This window comes from Suricata suricatta, chromosome 13 (genome assembly GCF_006229205.1).
Source record: "Suricata suricatta isolate VVHF042 chromosome 13, meerkat_22Aug2017_6uvM2_HiC, whole genome shotgun sequence".
Classification (NCBI taxonomy): domain Eukaryota; kingdom Metazoa; phylum Chordata; class Mammalia; order Carnivora; family Herpestidae; genus Suricata; species Suricata suricatta.
In genome coordinates this window covers 84,948,163-84,970,299 of record NC_043712.1, presented here as the reverse complement: position 1 = coordinate 84,970,299, position 22,137 = coordinate 84,948,163, and the positions used below count along the sequence as shown (strand labels likewise).

Sequence of the window (22,137 nt, the reverse complement as noted above, 5' to 3'; positions counted from 1 at the left end):
TGCACCACCACAGGAGGCACTGACATCGAGGAACCGAGGACGGTCCTGCGGCTCAGCCAGAACCCCCCCTGTGCTTCACACCGGGGTACGGTCACGCACACAGTGGGTGCCGAGCAAATGCACACGTACAGAAACAGAAGGGAAGGAGCTCCGCTCTGTTGGAGACTCTGTTTCTTCAGCCTTGACATGCGGCAAAGCAAAGGTTTTCCTCGTCGTAGCCCAGGCAGACGGCCAGGACGGAAGGAACATGCGGGGGCCTCCCAAGACGACATGGAAATTCAAAGTCTTTGAAAAGCAACATCTGAGGTCTGTGTAGTGATGAGAACTGGTAGGACTCAAGGGTTCAGGCACAGCTCATGGGCCTTTTCTAGCACAGGTGGGGGTCAAAGTACAATACTGGAATTTCAAAACAAAAACAAAAACAAAAACACAACAAAGCCCACCCATGTACTTTTGCGACTGTAACATCAAAGTCTAGTTTATACTCAAGAGAAAACAGATAGGAAAAAACAAGCTCCACACGTGATTCAGTTGTACGCAGTTAGTATTAGAGTCAGCCTTGAGGACCCAGGGTACCCAGGAAAACCCAAGGGTTTCACTTTGAGAAACATAACATAAACCAAATCCAAACTCAGTCACAGAGCAAATACTAAACAGATGCTGCCTGTCTACATGTGGATGAAGTAATATTTGGGAAGTACTAAGTCTTGTAAAAGATACTCAGAGGCTACGGAAGAGACGATCTAGAAACAAAGACGACACAGCACCCGGCCTCTGGGAACCTCACGTGTGCTCCAGCAGCTACGTAAGAAAGAATACATCAAACACAAATAGCAAAGTGCAGAGCAGGTGAATAGTGTGTTACCACTTATGTGAAAAAGAGGAAGGAATAGAAGATGTGCTTTTTATACATATTTCTACATGTATCCATAGATGATGTTTAGGAGACTACATAAATAAAAGGCAGGAATGGTTGCTTCCCCAAAGACAAACAGGACGGCGAGAATGAAATGGAGAGTTTCTAATGTCTTCTCTTAGGTCTTCTGAATTCTGAATCATGGAAAGATATGAATTCAAAATTCGACAGCACTTAAATAAAAAAAAGGACAGATCTGCTAAATAATACCAACACGGTACACATCAGCATCAGCCCGCGGGGCAGAGGTAAGTGAATCAGAGGTAAATACAATGATCAAAAGGAATTCAAGAGTTATTTTCCACAATCTTTAAAAATACTGACTTCTCCTCCAAGCTAAAATCACCTGGATTATGAAAAGGTGTCTTCACCTTCCGAGGGGCACGCGGATGGCGTCCCTCCTCCGGCAGCTCTCCCAGGCTCTCCCCACCATCACCGTCCTCCGAGCCCTCACACCATGACCCTGGGCGAAGTCACAATAATCTACTTTCCAATCTCCCCTCGATGCCATGAGCCCCTGAGGAGACGAACTTTGTCCCCTGCAGTCCCGGCCTGGCGGAGGGCTTGGCATGCAAGAGCGCTTCCTAACTGTCTCTGCCGAATGAACGAATTTCTTAAAGCAAAACCCAGCTCTCAACTGTGCTTTAAAAGGACCATGAGCGGCGGCAGTGGGGGAAATCTGAGGCGTGCTAGTCACTGGCTTCGGCGGGTTACTTACCCTCCGCCCCCTCACTGTGACGGGGCCCAACCACTGCGCGAACCGCAGCACAGCCGTCACACGCAGTGCAGAGGCTGGGCGTGAGGACGCCGCACGCAGTAACGCCGGGAGGTCACCGGACAGACCCGGCAGTATCACACCTCACCTCAAGGCGAGAGGAAGAGTATTCAAGTCAACCGAAGTGCCGGGGGGCTAAGGAAGGTCATCCCACACAGACTGGTGCCCGCTCCTGTGCTTCCGGTGCTGGCAGCCGTGGCGGACACCGAGCACCTGACGCACACCACTCATCTGGGGCCGCCTGGGGCTCAGTCAGTTAAGCGTCCAACTTTGGCTCAGGTCATGATCTTACTGTTCGTGGGTTCTGGCCCCACGTCAGGCTTTGTGCTGACAGCTCAGAGCCAGGAGCCTGCTTCACATTCTGTGTCTCCCTTTCTTTGCCCCGTTCCCCACTCATGTGCCGTCTCTTTCTCCCCAAAATAAATAAAGATTAAATTAAAAAAAAAAAACTACACATCTTATCGAACACACACGTCACCAAGCAGTTTAGTTTCGTGGCAAATTTTTAACTTCCACTCGAGTATATCTTCAAAAGAAATCACTCACAAGCACACTCACGTGACAAGACTCCACACACTCGAAATAAATAGAGAGAACATACTTCAATATCGTTGCAACACTGGGGCTCTCAACCACGCAGACACAAACAGACGCTGGTGAAGCCAACGGGCACTTCCGTAGGAACTGACCATTAAATCAGGGAACCTCAACCTGTTTTCCCAGGATGAGCGAGGGACAGTCTGGAAGTGTCTGTCCTCTCTCTTTCTCAGGTGCCCGTGAGTCTCCCAGTTGTTACGAAGCCCCAGGGTTTCCTGGCAGGCGACCCCTTCTCACTCCTTGCTTTGTTCTCTTCTCTTCCGGCTTCCACTTTTCAGGGCTGGGGCCTCTTGCGCCCGAGGTCATCTGCAGCTCGCCTGGCCCACCGCATTCCTCTGGTCACGCTCAGCCCTGATGAGCCCAAAACACCGGCTGAGACTCCCTGCTTTAAGATCAGGAGCTGCAATGCTGGATTACGTCTCCTCAGATTGTAGATCTGGAGAGGGATCATGAGAAACAACGCGAGTTTGCTAGATGATATAATAAATGTGCAGTAAGAGAGAGAGGCCGATTGTGGTTATGTCCTGTGACCCTGCAACATAAAGGGTGACCAATCATCTGGTTTACCTGGGTTTGTTCTGGTTTTAAAACCGAGAGCCCCATGTCCTGAAAAACCCCTTAATTCAGGGCAAACTGAGAGAGAAGGCTAGTCACCCTAAGATGCTCCTCACAACATTCACGATTTAGTTTTACAAAACAATCGTGTGGGATGGACCACGAGACCCGCCTGAGCTTGTACAAACTGATTAGATTCCTTTAAACTTGGGCTGGTCGTGAAGTCTGCTTTCTAACTGCAGTAGAAAGAACTAGAGGGGCTCTGGGGTGGCTTGTGAGTTAAGTGTCCAACTTCGGCTCAGGTCATGATCTCATGGCTCATGGGTTCAAGCCCCACGGCAGGCTCTGGGCTGACAGCTGAGGCCTGAAGCCTGCTTCACATTCTGTGTCTCCCTCTCTCTGCCCCTCCACCACTCTGTCTGTCTCTATCTCTCTCCCTCTCAGAAATGAACAGTAAAAAAATATCTTAGAAAGAATTAGAAAACTTAATATAACTTTCTTCTTAGTTCAGGGGTGCTTGGGTGGCTCAGTTGGTTAAGCATCAATCTCTTGATTTTGGCTCAGGTCATGATCTCATGCTTCATGAGCTTGAGTCTGGGCTCTTGTGCTGACACTGCGGAGTCTGCTAGGATTCTCTCTCTCTCTCTCAAAATAAATAAATAAACTTAAAAAAAAAACCTTTCTTCTTAATCAGCTGGGTGAGGTCTTTCTCACCCTGAATCAATGCAGACATTTGTGGTGAAATGAATTTTAGTGGACAGGTTAAGAGTTAGGATCTACGGTGAGGCCAGTGGGCTCCAAAGCCTGATTTTTGTCAGGTATGTGCTCTTGGGCAATCCACATCATCTTCTCCACCCTGTATTTTCTCTACTGTAAAATGGGGAACGCTTCAGTGTTTATCTCTCTGATTTTGTGGGGGAGAGACTAAATGAGCAACTGCCTATGAAGCAGTTAACACAGTGACTGCTACTCCCGTTCTCTCTCTCCCTCTCTCTCTGCATCATCTAGCCATCTTCATCCATCCACGAAACTCAACTTGGTCCCCTTTTGCAGGGAGCTGTTAGGATCAGAGCAATAAAAACTTAAGACAGAAGTTGCCCGGTCCGGCCATCCCGAAGCTGCTGACCAGTGTTCCCTCCCGGCCTCCTGGGGCAGCAAGGGCGGGTCCCTCCAGGTGTGAGGTGAGGAGGGGCCAGCCGCCCCGACAGCCAGTGCTCTCTAACGTGAAGGGACACTATGGCTGTGGCTTTATTCTTAACTTTTTGTTCCTTTTTCTTTCAGCTCCCGAACCCCTGCTAATATTCTTACCATTTTGTTTCTCTGAGTTCATATTGGTGGTGTCACATTTTTCCACATCCATCTTTCGCACCTCAAAAAACACTTCAAAAAAAGAAAACAACAAATCATATTTATTCCCATATAACATAATTCTACATCTCTATATCCCATATAACATATCTCTACAGTGACTCAAATTTACGTTCCAGGTTCTTAGGAAACATTTTTAATCCCCAAGGAAATTTGGTAGGTTCCAAATTTATTCTATGGGTTTCAATCCCTGAGGTCAATTCAACAGTTTAGGGTATATGCTTTTGCCCCTAGATTTTCTTTCCTTTTTTTAAAGTTTGTTTGCTTGTTTATTTATTTATTTATTGTCCTCTCTAAACCCAATGTGAGGCTCAAACTCACAGCACTAAGATCGAGTCATATGCTTTTCTGACTGAGCCAGCCAGGTACCCCGCCCCCAGATTTTCTTCAGGAGTATACACTTTTATTTTCTGTCCTTCCCTCAGAGACGGACCATATTCCAGGGTACTTTAGCATACGTTAGTTTTCTACCCATTTCTAATGCCAACAAGTAACTTTTCCTGGGGAAATATTCAAAATGTGAGTTGGCAGTAGTTACTTCCTTGGACAAATCAACTCCATTTCAGAATCATCGTTATCACTGAAACTTCATCCTTACATTCTGGCTCATTGTCTCAGTTCTGTTAAATGCATATTCTTTAGAAACAGATGACCTCCACTCAATTACACCATTTTCCCACATCCACTCACCCTCTTAAGGGTTGTGGGGCATTTCTCAACCGCCAATGGAATTCCCTTCCATCTTGCACTTCCCTATTTGACCTCAGATAATTCTACCCACAGATCAGCTTTGGATCCCCTGGTATACTTCTCAAGGCATGGGGGAAATATCTACTTTGAATCGTCTTAAAGTGGGAGGAAATTATTTGAATAGACTCAATTTCCTGGATTTCAATTGTTCCCATGGGTAAAGAGAGATATAAACACATGCAAATTATTTTGAAAACTATATAGCACCCTGAGCCAGAAATCTTATAAAATAGTCTATGGTAAAAGTATCCGGGCTCTCCAGATAAAACTATTTTTATCCCACAGGGTGCCCAGAAACCAGCTCAACACAGCAGTACAACTAATGCAAGACTTAAATTCAACTGAAACCGACAGGTATTTTAGCTTTTCCTCTCCTATGCTAAGTCTGTGGTTATTTGCATGATGGAAAGAAATTGCATGATGTGTGGTCTTCTTCTCCCTCTGTATACGCCCATTCTCCTGCCTCTCACCCCCAGACACACGCTCTTCACCCAGCAAGCCTGCTCAGGCTCACTGCCATCTCTGTTCAACAGTAGAATGTCTCTGTGCCACCTTGCAAAGGCAAGTCTGGCTTCCCTGCAGCCGTGATCCAACAGTCACCCCCTTGGAAATGCTGCTCCAAGGGCTCACTGCCCTGCCCCCACGTGGGCAATGGTGCAGAACAGTGAAATGGGCAAGACTGGGGTAAGGGATGACGTATGGTTTCACACCGTAGCACAGCTGAAACCTACTCTGCATAATGAAAGCGGGCCCTAGATGTGAAGGCTAATAGGAAGGCAGCGTTCTATAAATCAGTGCTGCCTAGTGGGGCCACCACTAACATTTTGGGCAGGAGGGCCCCATGCCACATGGGACTGCCCTGCACGTTACACAAGACTTAGCATCCCTGGCTCTGCCTGGAGGAGCCACTGTGACAACCAGAGCACCCCTAGACTCCTCCCCATATGCCCAGTGGACACCAGTGCAATAAAGGAAATACCATCTTTTTTTTTCAAACAGAAAGCGACTGCCAGGACCACGAGAAGAAACAACAGGACGGCTCCCAGAATCAAGAAGTGAGTCCTCCCATTTGCTGGAACCAGATGTAGTTCTGAAAAACAAAAGAAAAAAAGAAACTAAAGACAAAATTTTGATGGGAAGGGGTCAAGAGAATAATTATCCTTTAAGTTTAATTTAGGTTAGCTTCAGGTTGCCTAAAGTTCCTGGCCGCCCAGGGGCTGGACCAGTGAGATGCCTTTGATATATAAAAACGGGAACAGCACAGAAAAGAGGAAGAAGCCCAGGTTTGGACAGATGGACGTGGAGTTCAGTTCTGCCGCCACTCCCTACCTTTGAGGTCTCAGGCAAATCCTTTAACCTGCCCACAAAACGGGAGTGGTAATAAACTCCTTGCGAGGCTGGCGTTTGTGAGGTGCTCACCGCAGCAGCTCAGCACTACAGGGAAGCCCCGTTACTCTCCTTGCATTCTTCAGTGCAGAAGCCAGTGCTTACTGTACATGGTGGAGATGGGACATGAAGCCCACTGGCCCTGGCGGAGAGCTCCTGATGTGGCCACCACTAAAGGCCGTTGCGTGCCACCTTTTATTCCTTGGTTTGAACGTCTCGGGCCATCCAATCATTGGTACCGCTCACCAATGTGTCTGGGGTTCAGTGCAGGAAGAGAAGGGGACCCCTGGCATGTGATGTTCAGATACCGCTAATTCCTACCTCCTAACCATTAGTGATGATCCCTGACTGCCTAGTCCAAGCTTTAAAAATCACAGTGTCAACATCTGTCTAGTAGCTTACAGTTTACAAAGCCTATTTATATCTATTTTATTTCAATCTCAAATTAAGTTGAATTAGGCATGCAAGATATTTAAAAAAAAATCCCAGGTTATAGATGAGGAAACAGACATAAGCAATTAGGCAAGTCACTGCAAGTCTTCCCACAAATAAACTGTCATAGAACAACCTTTAAATGGCAGGAGCCCCTGAGTGCAACCCCTACCAAAGTGACTCATATTCCAGTAAGAGCATCTCTTCAAGTTTCTAAACTTTTTTGCTCTTTTCATTCATAGGACCAATCCAGTATTAATTACCTTTGTCTGTTGTTTGACCTTTCCACTCAATTTCTTAGTTGTTTTTTCATGTTTATTTATTTACCCTGAGAGAGAGAGAGCAAGCTGGAGAGGGTTAGAGAGGGAGAGAGAATCCCAGGAAGCTCCACAATGCCAGTGCAGAGCCCAACGTGGGGTTCAAACTCACAAACCGTGAGGTCATGACTTGAGCCGAAACCAGGAGTTGGACGCTTAACCGACTGAGCCACCCAGGTGCCCCTCTTAGTTGTTTTTCTCTCAAGTAGCTGAAGCTTTACTGGCAACATCTAGTAAAAGAGGGGGCGATGAGAAGTGCTTCTCAGAACACCTCTGGGGTTATGCTAACGTCATGCTCTCCTGACCCTCTGAAGGTCTGAGCCTCTCACCAGATGCGGTACCCCACCCTGCCCACTTCTGTAGGGCGGTAAGGAAAACAGCTGAGTCTGTGCAGGCAAGAGTCTCAAATCCCTTTCACACACCACAGCTCATTTACGCCTATGACAATCTTGCCTGACAGGTTATAACGTAGAGAGAACATGACACACGCAGGAACTGAGTCCCTCATGTCTTACATGCTCAGCAGACTGCTCTGAGTTGAAATCTCAGAGACTATATCCAGGGTTCGGGGGCCATTTAGAATAGGAGAGAAAAGTACATTCCATTTGCTTGCTACCAGAGAAACCGTGGGAAGAAAGGAGCAGCTCTGATGTGCTCGGCTCTGGACTCCTGAACCCCTGCCTGGGTTGAGTCTTCCTTTCAGAGACTCCCCCAGACCCCCCGCCACAAGAGCATTGCTACAAGGAATGGGGTTGCCTTATCTGTTTCTTAACTTTTCCTTTTCCTAGAGAGCCTGAATGATGTCTTACTCTTCTATGAGCCCCTGATACCAGGCACACAGGGCATGTTCAATAAATATTTGCTGAATGCTTATTAAACAGCAATAGGACTCGGATAACTGGCGGTGAGGAAGCATTTTGTAAATACAGCGTGATACCCGTGTTCATCAACTTCACACAAGACTGACTACGGTGAACAGGCCTCATGCTAGAGGCCAGGGGACAGCAGTAGGCATGTTATAGTGGAGACATCCAGAGTAGTACCTGGGATGATCAACGTGGCAGTATTGTTTCCCTCAGGACTTGCTCTTTGAAGAAAAGTGCAGTAGAAAATCGCGTTAGCCGTCGTGTTGATTCTCAGTGTGCTGGTCACATTGAAAAGCTTCGTCTCCATGTTGGAATTAGTGATGGTGGTTTGGCCACTCAGGACTTGATGGTCACTGTCTGTCCAGACGACTTCAGCGGTGGGGTAACCCTCAGCCTGACACATCAGTTCATGTTCAAAGGTGACAGGATCCACAGAAATTCTTTGGTTGATTCTGCGGTATGGGGCTAGGTCATGAGCAAAAAGAACACAGGGCTTTCACTTAGAACAAAACTAGGTGTGTGGCTTGGCTGGTTCTCAGAGAAATAAGCTTAATGTTCAGATGTCTCAGCAGTGGGGAACCTCTGTTAGTTCTGCTTCAACTCTTTAATTTTTCTTAATGTTTATTTTTGAGAGAGAGAGAGAGAGAGAGACAGAGTGTGAGTGGGGGAGGGGCAGAGCGAGAGGGAGACAGAATCTGAGGCAGGATCCAGGCTCTGAGCTGTCAGCACAGAGCCCAATGCAGGGTTTGAACCCAAGGCTTGTGAGATCATGACCTGAGCCGAAGCCGGATGCTTAATCAACTGAGCCCTCCAGGCGCCCCTGCTTCAACTCTTCTATTCACAGTTGGGCTAGATTTGAATCTAAAGGAACAACTACCTTGCCATAAAAATCATATTGCTATTTTATTTGGGCTCTAAGTAAATGTACAGATTAAAGAGGAATCTCCTGAAACCAAGTCTTTCTATCCAAATATAAAATGTCTGTCCATTTACTCAAGTCTTTGTATGGTTTTTACATTAGGGACAACCCATTTCTTCTTAAATTTATTCCTGGATATTTTCTTTTGTTGCTATAAAGCTATCTTCATAACATGAACCTCTTCAGCTGGCCAGCATGGTTTTCCTAGACTTTATTTAATAAATAGAATATCTGACTTTCATGTGCCATTCACTTTTTTGTTTTACCATTTTTAATATAATTTATTATCAAGTTAGCTAACATACAGTGTACAGTGTGTGCTTTTGCCTTCCGGGAATAGATTCCCAGGATTCGTCACTTACATACGACACCCAGTGCTCATCCCAACAAGTGCCCTCCTCCACGCCATCACTCATTTCCCCCTCCCCTCTCCCCCTACCAACTCTCATTCTGTTCTCTGTATGAGTCTCTTATGGTTTGCTTTCCTCTCTGTTTGAAACTATTTTTCCCCTTCCCTTCCCCCATGGCCCTCTATTAAGTTTCTCAAATTCCACATATGAGTGAAAACATATGATATCTGTCTTCCTCTGCCTGACTGATTTCACTTAGCATAATGTTCACTTTTTCAACTGTAAGTCAATGATCAGAAATTAGGTATGAAAAGAGTATGACATTATAAAAATTGCTCTGTGTTCCTATAAAATTTAAATTTTTTTTAATTTTAAAGTAGTTTCAGATTTACAGAAAGATGACGAAGACAGTGCACTCCGGAGTCCCTACGAACTTCTCGCCAGTTCCCCCGCTGCTCACATTTTACAGTACATTCGTCATGACTAGGGAGCCAATGTTAGTATATTACTATTAACTAAACTTCACACTTTGTCCCATTTAACTAGTTTTGCCCTAAGGTCCTTTTTCTATTCTAGGATCTCATCCAGAATTCCATACCATGGTACTTACTTTCTTGAATATGTTTATGTTATATTTTATTTTATTTTTAAAGTATATTTATTTTGAGAGAAAGAAAAGAGAGAGAGAGAAAGAGAGAGAGGGGGAGAGAGAGAGAATGAATGAGAATCCCAGGCAGGCTCTCACTGTCAGCACACAGCCTGATGCGGGGCTCCAAATCATGAACTGTGAGATCATGACCTGAGCTGAAACCAAGAGTCATATGCCTTAACTGACTAAGCCATCCAGGCTCCACTATACTAGCTATTTTAATAAATTACTTAAATAATTATTACACTCAAAAAACAACGTTTACATTTTAGATCATCAATTAAAATTGAGCTCATTGGTTTGGGACCCCTTTACGATTAAGATACCATGTGTACTGACTATTCTAATAGATTGTTTAATGCATTTACACCACCTAAGATCTTTATTCATGTTTTCTCATAATAGGCATGGTAACAAGTCATATTCTACTGGTAGAATCTTTATTTTACTTCTAATGCTTCAGTGTAACCACTAGCAGTCCACTCCGAGCCTTAACTCTCCATTCCTTTACCAAAGGCATAACAATGACTTTATGACAAGATATAGTCACAGAAATTTAATACAAAACAACCAAAAACAAAGAAAACTGAAATAATGATGTGATGTTTTTGTGCTCTTAATGAAACCACCAATAGAAACACTGGAAATCAACATAATGACACTTTCAAAACACATAAAGAATGGTTCTCATGAGTACTTGGGTTCTCAACATTTTATCTTTTTATGCTCAAGAATTCTCAAAAAAAAATATATATATATATATGTCCACTGGGGCATGTGGGTAGGTCAGTCGGTTAAGCATTCACTTCTTGATTTTGGCTTGGGTCATGATCTTAGGGTCGTGAGACTGAGCCCCAGGTCAAGGTCTGCACTGGGCATGGTCTACTCAAGATTCTCCCTCTCCCTCTACCCCCCACCCCGCTCTTGCATGTTCTCTCTTTCAAAATAATCAATCAATCAATCAATCTACTGATCCTCCTGCAAAAATGTTCCCATACCAGGTTCTAGTTCATATAGCATAAAGCTTGATCTCTGGACAATTTCATTTTCAAGAGTAAAATCACAGATGAAGGTAAAATTAGGATTAAAGGTAAAATGTTTGCTTTTTATTCTTCTATTATAATTTTTAATGGAATAATAAAAAAGAACGTTGCTTCATGCTAAGCATATGTATAAATGTGGTATACCTCTAAGGGCCCAACAAATGAGTGCACTGGTTCTACTCCTGGTTAGATATCCACTGTAAGAGTCTCTAAAGGAAGGCACATGTATTACAGGAAGAAAATATGAGAACTTCCACTCATACATATTTTTATCATAATAATCATAAATAACCTAAGCTTAAAGCTTTGCTAATTGATCCTGAGGCTTGCTTCATATGCCACATGAGGGTCTTATGGGAAGAGGGGAGTTATACAACACCAAAGGGAGAACAGTGACTTATTTTGGACTTATTATAGATTTTTCAGATTCTCTAATTTTAACTAGACTAACCTGCTTACAAAATTAACAACTAATTAAAAGGTTTTCTGCAAAGAAATTGAGGATGAAAGATCATAATGCAAGCACAAACCACAAAGAAGTGGCAGGAATGACACGTTTATGAAGTTAAAAGAGTAAATGCCTAATTGGCCCTGATAAGGTGATGGTCTGAAAACCTAAAGGCTGTAGATAATGCTGCTGTAAACACTGGGCTACATGTACACCTTCAGATTAGTATTTTTGGATCCTTTGGGTAAATACCTAGTTGTGCAATTGCTGTAGCACAGGGTAGTTCTATTTTTAACTTTTTGAGGAACCTTCATTCTGTTTCCTATGAAAGCCAAATTATGAAACTAGCACATTTGTCTATCAACTGATGGATGGATAAAGAAGATATGACATATATATATGTATACACACACACACACAACACACACACGGTACACACAACAGAATATCACTCAGCTATAAAAAGAATGAAATATTACCATTTTCAATGACATAGATGGAGCTAGAGAGTATTATGCTAAGCGAAACAAGATTGTCAGAGAAAGACAAATACCATACAATTTCACTGGTATGTTGGATTTAAGAAACAAAACAAATGAGCATAAAGAAAAAAAGAGAGGGGAACCAAGAAACAGACTCTTAACCTACAGAGAACATGCTGACGGTCAGCAGAGGGGAGGCGGGTAGAGGTGCGGGTGAAACAGGTGCTGGGGACTAAGGGGGGCACTTACTGTGGGGGCACCTAACACTGCATGTAAGTGCTGAGTCACTAAATTGTACACCTGCAACTGCAAACAAAAACTCAAGTTTGTCAAGACCGTCCACCTTTTGTTAACAATGAACTTCACTCCAAAGTATTAGCTAATGATAGTGAAACATCATAATTAGTGAGGCATTAAAAATGTGGCTTGTTAAATTTTTATTCCATCCTTTAAAAGTTTTTATTTTTGTACCTTTCTTTAATAGGCCTGACGTGGGTCTCGAAACCATGAACCATGAGATCATGACCTGAACCCAAGTTGGATGCTTAACTGACTGAGCCACCCTAGTGCTTCCTATTTTTGTACATTTATAGAATGCACAATGCATTAGGTTGAGCCATATGAAATTAGTGATGTTCAACTTCTTTTACCTTTAAAAAGGTCAATTTCTTATGCTATATTCTTTATATTAGCACAAGTACATCCTTTATAACTACACACACACACACACACACACACACACACACACACACACACACATTAGCTAATCCACCTTCTTGATGGGGTAGGTCACCAAAAACACTGCAGACTACTGGTTTACTAGCTAACACACATGTGCTAATCCAGCAGTCACGTCAAAAACAAGAAAAGCTCATAGTATTTTTGAAGTCAATATACAACTTCATATACACCCTAGAGGGATAAATATAGGACGCAAAACCTGGTGGTTAAGGACAGAGACTTCAGAGCTAGATTACCTGGGTTCAAAACCTGGGTTTACCACATAATAGCTGAACTTGGGTAAATTACTTCATTTTGTTGGACCTCATTTTATTCATAAAATGATAACACCAAACATGTCATGAATCTAAGACAGCCATCTATTGAAAGACACACTTAGATTGCAGAGATAGTCAAATATGAAAACATACATCTTAGATCTGATGGAGCTCCTACTCCATAGAGTCATTTGAGGATTACGTGAGTAAATACAGGCAAAATGCTAAGGACAGGGCCTGGCACATAACAGGTGCCAGTAAGTGTCAATTACTGCTATGACAGTTCCTAGAGCTGCCCCTCCCCTCCTCACTACTTCCACTAAAGTGTACTCAGGAAGTCTTCTTCACAAAGTACTGACAATTCCTTATGAACGGACTCAGAAATAAACTTTCACATATTCAAATCTGTTCATGTTTCAAAAATTTTAGCCTTATCCTATTTGAGGAAATACTTCATTCATTCATTCAAAAAATATATTTTATATTTATGTTTTCATGTTTATTTATTTTGAGAGAGAGAGAGAGAGAGAGAGAGAGAGAGAGAGAGAGAGAGAGAATGAATGAATGAATGAATGAATGAATGTACCATGCATGTGGGAGCCAGGCAGGGCTAGAGAGAAGACAGAACCCCAAGCAGGCTTCGTGCTGTTAGTGCAGAGCCCGCCTTGGGGCTCAGTCTCATGAACCATGAGATCATGACCTGAGATGAAATCAAGAGTCAGATGCTTAACTAACTGAGCCACTCAGGTGCCCCATTCAACAAATATTGTGTGTGTGTGTGTGTGTGTGTGTGTGTGTGTGTGTGTTCTTGTCACACTCGTATACCAAGTCGCAGGGATACAGCAATGAATAAAACAGACCAAAAGCTCTGCCTTTGTGGAATATATATTCAAGGAAGAGAGAGTGATACTCAACAGAACAGGTGCATCTATACGATGTGTTAGAGGAATATGTTATGTGACACATTAGATGGGGAGGAACGCTATAACTGGGCTGGCTGGTGAACCTGGGGGAGAGATGGGCTCGGAGGGAATGATAACATGAATCCTTGGTTTGTATGAACAAATGCACTTTATCATGGTAACTATATAATAACTGAGTTAATCCAAAACTACACATTTCAGTTTTGAAATGCTTCACCCTTAAAATCCCAGGGTGAGTAAACTCCCTGTGGGGAGGCTGGGTTAACTCAGGTCGACAGTGACGGGGAGAGGAGCCTGGCAGCATTACTGTAAAACCATTTGCATATGGAGGTGAGTCAGGAATTCTAACTTGCCTGAGCTGTGAAGCTCATGAAAGAGGGCATGTCTATGCGTGACGCTGCCTCAGTGCACATGAAGCTTGGCGGCTGGCTTGCTTCAAGTGTAGCTCAACTCAACACCCAAGAGCACAGTGTGCAGATGTCAACAAGAGGGGTGGGACTAGAGTGTGAAACTGAGTAATCTGTAATACAAAACAGAATGTCAAAACCAATCAGGGCACCTAGGTGGCTCAGTTCAGGTCATAATCTCATGGTTCGTGGGATCAAGCCCCACATTGGGCTCTGCACCGAAAGTGTGGAACCTGCCTGGGATTCTCTCTTTCTCTCAAAAATAAATAAACTTTAAAAAACAAAAATAACTCAGACCTTCAACTCTGGTTGCTCATCTGCTTTATTCCATCAGGAACCCCTCCTTGGAAAAACCATCAGGGCTAAAAGGTTTCCTATTATGTTGAACTAGAGCAAAGGAAATGACAAATCAACAGAGCCCAGAGGACCTAAATCAACACCCATTCTCGCTACAGGACAACTGTCCCACTCTCTGCAGACTCCCTAATGGCTGATAGGACACCCTCTTTTCTAGAAGCAGAAACTTATACTCTATACTTCCCTTTATCTGACTTCAGGGTTTTGCTCTTTCACTCCAACCCAGACCCAGCCACGCTGGTCATTCATGGGTCCAAGTCTTTATAATTTCTTTAACACCATGAAACATAGTTATGGACTGAAGAAAAGTTGAAAATCCCAACCTGGGATCTCACCAGCTTACTTTCATGCATAGCACTGTTCTGGGGAAGTATATGGTAAAATATGATGAACATCAGATCTACTTCCCAAGACAAGTGATCTTCTTGACAACAGTAGCATTAATTGATCCAGAATCAGAAACTCAACAACATGCCATAAAATAAATGCATTTCCCCTAATCCCTACATAATTTTGATTTTGAGATTATAACAATCAGTTATCCCTTTATGATAAATGTACTTTTTCTGCTTATAATATTGATCTTTCAATGGAAGACAGGCAGGCCAGGAATGGAGGGAGCAGGGGGGATAATGATTAGATTCTGGTCACATACTAAAAGACCATGATGTAAACAAAAGAGGCAGGCAGATCATCTCAAAACTGTGACTAGAGAGAACAGATTCCAGCTCAGTATCAGATAATAATTTCAGCAGGCCTGTGGCCAGGGTGTCACTGCAGAAAGCATGTCAGCAAAGATCCCTTAGGGGAGATTTCTGTTCTCTGGGAGTTTGGATTCATTGCTTTTACTTGGGATCCTTTCAGATCTCAATTCCGTGAATCTTAACAGTGAAAGCAGAGGAGGTCAACTAAGGTATTTAAGGTGTTTTCCTTTCCTTAGCTAGCGGCAGTCCAAAACTCTGAACTTCAGTGACCTGATGACATATCTGTGGGTCAGTACCCAGGAATTTGATATTCACAGTTCCTCTGTAACACTTCAAGATAAGAGTGGTCCAGATTTTCAAGATGAATATATGCCCAGTGAGCCTAGTTTACACTGTCTCTGAAGAATAGTTTCCTTTGTATTTGGTAGGATTATGTTTTGCCTTTACAGACTGACTTCAAGTCTTTCTGAACGTGAACCCAATAGTGGGGTTTGTTTTCAACATATTAATTGGGACTTGACCTAGAGAGGCATAAAGGAGGGAAAATGATGGCAGGCTTCATAAGATTTTAAGAAATTAGGGTGGACTAAAAAATTCCTGAAGGGACACACAAACAGTGGCTGCCATCTTTGCCATGGGAAACGGCAGTGAAGGGAGGAAGAGCACTTCTGTAATTTGTTTTATTCCCCTCCACAGCATCTGAATTATTTGCAAATACATATATTACTTTCACAATAATAAAAAAGACTAAGAATTGATTTTAGGAGAACTGGACAATGGCCCTGCCATGCGTGCCTCTAGATCTCCGGGGGCTGCTGAATAGGAAGTGCTCAGGAAATGCTCCCTGAACGAGTGAGTGAAGGATGAACAGACTGCCACCGTGGAAGCGAGCGCACTTCCAAGAAGGAAATGTTCCCAGCACTGGGACCTGATTTTCATCAACACTGGGCCCTCTTCACCTGTGAGTACTCTTACCATGAACTTTCAAAGTAATCCGCTTATAGTCAGCACCGCCATAGCCAATCAAGCAGCAGTAAACCCCTGCGTCCTGCAGGGTCACCTTTGTGATACGAAGTGCAGCCTTCCCCAGGAAGAGCTGGTCCTTCAGCAGCTGGGCCCTCTGACTGTAGCTTCTGTGCTGAACTTCCGGGTCTTCCTTCCCGTTCACAAACTGAATGATCTTCTTATCCTCCATTTCCCAGTAGACGATCAGTGAAGGCAGGTCTAATTGCTCGGCAACGGGGAATCTGCACTCCATGGTCACATTGCTGCCGTACTCCACCACATACAGGTCCTTGGGAACCGTGATTGTAAACGCTGAAGAGAAACATGACCAATCTTCAGAAGATGGGAAACTCCTCAAAAAACTTGCAGATGGAACGCAGGGTTTACAAACACTTTATCTGGTCACTTATGTGATCATTATGTTCAACTTACTTCCCTAAAATACGTATTTTATCTAATGGCTCTGGAACACACTTTGGAACCCTAGATCTCATCCCCGAGTTAGAACACTAAAATCCACTAAACAAGCTGCTGTCCCCAAATCATAAACCTATATTACTATAGAAATAGGACATAATGATAGTGTATTCATGACCAGGAAAACGTGGTTTCATATGGATATCCCCACAATATCTTTTGTCTGGACATCTATTTGCCTTCTAGACAGTCTGAATGATAGATTCCAACAGTCCTTTCTTCTTACTGTCCTAAACTCTTGATCAGCTGTCCGGCCAGAGGTACATGGGTCTGGAGATGTAGGGAGGGTCTCAGGAGGATGACAGCACTGTGTCACCCTGACACACCTGTGCACACTAGAGTTCATCTGTAGAATATGCTCACTGGGAAAAGCAGGTTGCAGAAGAAGATGGATATAATGATCCTGTTCTTGTTTAAAATAAATGAATAGAAGAACATACATACACTATTTCCCCAGATATTTTCAGGACTTATCCTTGGGACATGGATAACGGGTAATGGATAAATAGATAATGGATCAGTTTTCTTTCTTTCAGTTTGATCATATTCCCTATATCTTTGTCCAATGAAATGGGTTTATGAAATAGAGAAGGAAAAACAGAATGTTCTCTAAAAAAAAATGACATCCATTTAAAATAATTGTTTTAGTTTGTAAACTTATGGCTAAAATATTTAAAATGTAGAACCTGATGAAGGATCTGGGGTCTTACCTTTCAGCAAATGACAGTAGGCCATGAATTCAAAGACACTAAATATCCTCATCTTTCTGGAGTGACCGAATTATGGAAAACACAAAAAGGAAAATGCTGTATTCAATGACGACGGGTCTTGGCACTTCTCATTGAAATAGTCTTCTGATAGCCAGATAATGCCTGATTGGTAAATGGAGAAGCGCAACAGGGAATTTAGAAGTTTAATACCTTTCCTTAATATCCCACAGTCATATATAGCCAAGTGGAAAAAGGTTACTATGATGAGAGTCTTTATTTTAGTTTTTAATTTCAGGAGTAGACTTGAGTGATTCATCACTTACATATAACACCCAGTGGTCATCCCAACAAGTGTCCTCCTTAATGGCCATCACCATTTAGCTCATCCTTTCCCCCACAACCTCCCTCCAGCAGCCCTGTTCATTCTCTGTATTTAAGAGTCTCTTATGGTTTTCCTCCCTCTCTCTTTTTATCTTAATTTTCCTTCCCTTCCCAGAATCTTTAAATGTAAATTACAAGGCCTGAAAATAACTTATATTAGAACTCAAAAGAAGCCAAGAAGAAAATATTACACTAAACCCTCTCAACCAATTCATGGTTTTTCTTCAGGGGAACATATCTGGAAATCCAAACCTGCCCTGTGGAAGACTTCAAAGGGGAGTCTGACTTCCACACCTCCCACCTTTTAATTCTTCTTTTTTTCTCCATAGCACCTGAATACTTTCATCCTATCCTTAACTACTCAGGCCTTCCATATCACGTTCCCAACCATGCCACTTCTCTCCCAGGTGCCATCCTTCAGAAATCTCCTCTTCTGTTCTTCACGTATTCCAAATTATAAACCCTATTTCCTCAATAAAATTTATTCTACTAGTAGCAGGAGTGAGAAGGAGAAATAGTAGGACCAACCAATTCATACTAAGATGTGGATGACTTACATGGACTCTTTCAGTGGTATCTGCCTAGATATCTGCCTAGAATTCTTTATTAACACGTTCTCCCTCTTGGATTATACAAATAGTCACACACTTTGAGAAGTCAGCTTTCCCTCTCAAGGTCTCTTTGACCTCTTGTATACATACAAAAACTCACAACTGATTAGTCTATCCTACACGGATTTATACTAATATATAAATAGCACCTAAAAAATCAATAAGGAAATTACATACAACCCAAAAGAAAATGAGCAAAAGGTTCTAGCATACAGTTCAGAGAATAAGAAGTACAAATGACACTTACAAATGGGAAGGAATGCTCAATCGCAACAATTTTTAAAAAGTGTAAGTTTAAATTAGGTGCTGGTTTTTAACTTATCAACCTAACCAAAATTACAAAGATTCCTAATATTTAGTGTTTGTAAGGATATGAACAAATGGGTTTTCTCACTAACGGTAGGAATGTGAAGTTATATCATCTTTGGGGGATGGCAATTTGGTAATTCCCATTAAAATTTTAAATGTATCTGACATATGAGCTCTCGCCTCCTCTCCTAGAAATATACCCTACAAAAAACACATACATAAACTATACATGTAAAGTGATGACATTGCTAATACCAGCCCCACACTGGGGAACAATGCAGAGCGCCGAAAGGGTTAAACTCATTTTGTTATAGTCATGTGATGTAGTACCACTAAGGACAGAATTGTACTGACTGCAAAGGTGTGGAACATTATTTGCGGAGCAGTACATGTAGCAAAAATCTACTGTAGTAAAGATTAAGAAAAAACCTGTGTGTGTGTGTGTGTGTGTGTGTGTGTGTGTGCGCGCTTAGAGGAAATACCCAGAAAACTCTGTACCAACACTCTGATGGTGATTATCTCTAGGAGTGAAATCAAAGGGATGATAAGAAGGTTTTTACCTTCTTATAATTTTTAAAAGAAAGAATGGGAGAAAAAGAAACAAAAACAACGGTAGATGAGATTATTAATGATTTCTCTGGTGTTTCTGTGTCCACATTTTCAAATAAATGGATATGTTTCCCTTTAGGTATCAGAAAAACATAAAAACGAGTTTAGTGAAGTATCTCACCCTGCCAAGCTGCAGACTGTCTGTGAGGCAAAGTAGCAGAAGGGACAGAACCCTGAAACTTCGAACATCAGAGTGAGGGAGAATAATGACAGTTTTGTTTTCTTCTTCATTATTAGAATGCTATAAACATGCTGCAGAAAATGAGAGAAGAAGGGAAAGATCACCCACTATTCCATTACTTGAACCCGGGAAGCCTCCGCTAACGCCAGGACGGATTTGGGCTGTCAAAGTGCAGTGGGGCGGGGCAGGGGGACTTGGACCGCTGGTCTGTAGGGATGCTGCTGCTGAGCATCCGCCAGAGCCCGGGACAGTCACACAGCAGAGGAGCGGCTAGTCATGCTGTCAACGGCGCTAAGACCGAGAAACCTTGCAACCATTATGAATATTCTAGCATATATTTTGCTTCTAGTCTTTTCCCCTATGATCCTTTTAGAAACAATTATAACCTTATCCTACATGTAACACTCATTTTTTCATTTAATATTACGAAATAAATACTTTCCATTTTACTGAATGATATTCCTAAGTATCTCAGTGTTTCTCTAATGGTTACTCCCCCTATAGTTAGGTATAAGATTAAGAATATCATACGTATTTGTATATTCAGCAAATATCTGTGAAGTGACTATGTTTGCTGGGCCCCAGGCTAGGTAGGCCCTGAGGATAGACTTCCCCAAGTAGAATTGTTGATCAAGGACAAAGAGCATTTTGGGATGCCTGGGTTGCTCAGCTGGTTAATCGTCCAGCTCCTGATTTGCTCACATCATGATCTCATGGTTCATGAGTTCATCAGGCACTGATGGTATGGAGCCTGCTTGGGATTCTCTCCAGCACATCAGGGCAGTTGGTTTAAGAGAACACTGACATCTTCCTCAAGTAAGAAACTATGATGCTTTATCTGGATTCCCAGACAAGAGCATTCAAAGAGCAAGGAGATGTGAACTAGGTAAGAAATGATGGTTCATTCTGGATAGGGAAGCAGGTTTTTTCCTGGGGAACTCGGTATAATCCTTTGGAACTGATGCTACCCCTCCATCTCCTAAGAGTAGCCAGGGTAGGAGGAAAAGACTGAAAAGAATTCAGGCTTCCTTTCCCAGTAAGTAGGAGTAAGCAGTGTCTTGATATCTGTTGGCTTAGGGTTTCCTTTGACTTTTACCTGATGTAAATGAACTATAATTTGATTTTCAAAAAAAATTTCCTAGAGTTTAACAATGTAACTCTAAGATGAAAATCCACCCCATTAATAGAGAGCTGCTCTATCAAATCCAACTAAACTCTGTGCCCAAACTCCTTTCCCTCAGTCACCCTGACACCCTCTTCTATGTTTCCCAGGTGACTTCAAATCCCAGCAGTACTTCCGTGGCTTCCTGTAAGACTACTGTCTTGTACTACTGTCCTGTAACCTCTGCCTACTCTCTTCCACTGAAAAAGGCTAATTTTTTCTTTAGACTATCATAGTTCTTAAAAACTGCTGGCAACTTCGATGGAAAGTCGCACTATCTTTAAGTTGATCTGTAATTTGCCTCAAAAGGTGGCTCAGTGGGTTGAGCCTCTGACTCCTGATTTTGGCTCAGTTCATGCTCTCACGATGGGTGGAAATCGAGACCCGCGTCAGGCTCTGCAGTGATGATGTGGAGCCTGCCTGCGATTCTCTCTCTCCCTCTCTCTCTGTTCCTGCCCTCCTCCCCAAACAGAACAAACATTTCTTAAAACGTAAAAAGGCTTTTAAAATATTCAGACTCTTTGCCTGGGTAAACTTACAAGAGTTTATCTGAAGGAAATAATCAGCAATATCCCAGAGATTTATATGCAGTGATGTTCACTGAATGGCTAGAATACTTAAACACTGTAAATAAGTTTTATATCCAGCATGGGGTATTAATTTTGTCTGGCTACCCAGTAACATGAAATACAGCCATTAAAAAACTATCTATATGCACACATACATATACATCCACACAATATATACATATATGCACAGATATATATACACAGATACATATGCCTTCTGTGTGTGTATATATATATATATTTTAGAAGACTATTTAATCCATCGAAAATCATACAAGTTATTTCTTAGGTGCAAAAAGGTGGAACAATGATACTTGAAGGACTCCCTGTGTTCTATGACAAAGACCATGGTCAATGTCTCTGAAGGCTCCAGTCTCCCTCCCTCAGGACTCCTGCTGGTCCTCAGAGCAGGAAGCACAAAGGACTCCTATTGAGTTTTCTGGATCTTACAATAGGAGGGGGTCCTTAGGAGATGCTACAGATGTATGACTTACTCAGGGAGCAGCTCAGGATGGACGAGGACCCAGGGGTCCGACCTCTAGCCTAGGAATTTCCGTCTAGACCTTGCTACGTACCTCAGGACCGTATTCAGGAACGCACGGAAACACGGTCTTATAACACTGACATGAAGCAAAACTGAATCCCACCTAAAGAAAGGTCGACCGGTTAGCTGCTCCCATTAACCTATGCAGGCGATGGTCCTGCATCCAAGCAGCACGCTTTCCCTCGCCCGCCTCCTCTCCCCACCCCAAAGGAAAGGTGTGCAGACTAGCATTGCCCTTAAAGCGCCAACCCCGCCGGGACGGCCCGCGAACCGCGCGTCGGGCGCCCTGCGAGGGCAGGACGCTCCTACCTGCCGGCGGGAGACTGGCGGCTGCGCG

At 43.0% G+C, this 22,137-nt stretch overlaps 1 protein-coding gene across 7 annotated transcripts in view; it reads right to left on the bottom strand.

Moving 5' to 3' along the window:
- Nucleotides 1–2,084: 2,084 nt before the first annotated feature.
- The window catches only part of CD274 (CD274 molecule), a 21,720-nt gene continuing 1,667 nt past the window's right edge, over nucleotides 2,085–22,137 (bottom strand). For 2 of the 7 annotated variants that reach the window (XM_029920488.1, XM_029920490.1), the window contains 6 exons: nucleotides 17,435–17,596; nucleotides 16,218–16,559; nucleotides 8,140–8,427; nucleotides 5,941–6,051; nucleotides 4,152–4,223; nucleotides 2,085–2,724 (listed from right to left, as the gene is read on the bottom strand). In XM_029920488.1, coding sequence (XP_029776348.1) covers nucleotides 2,702–2,724; nucleotides 4,152–4,223; nucleotides 5,941–6,051; nucleotides 8,140–8,427; nucleotides 16,218–16,559; nucleotides 17,435–17,486 — 888 coding nt within the window. In that variant the 5' untranslated portion in view covers nucleotides 17,487–17,596 and the 3' untranslated portion in view covers nucleotides 2,085–2,701. Of the gene's footprint in view, nucleotides 2,725–4,151; nucleotides 4,224–5,940; nucleotides 6,052–7,225; nucleotides 7,327–8,139; nucleotides 8,428–16,217; nucleotides 16,560–17,434; nucleotides 17,597–19,465; nucleotides 19,702–21,831; nucleotides 21,904–22,109 lie in introns of those variants that run through there. The other 5 variants (XM_029920486.1, XM_029920487.1, XM_029920485.1 and 2 more) reach the window with 5 other exon arrangements.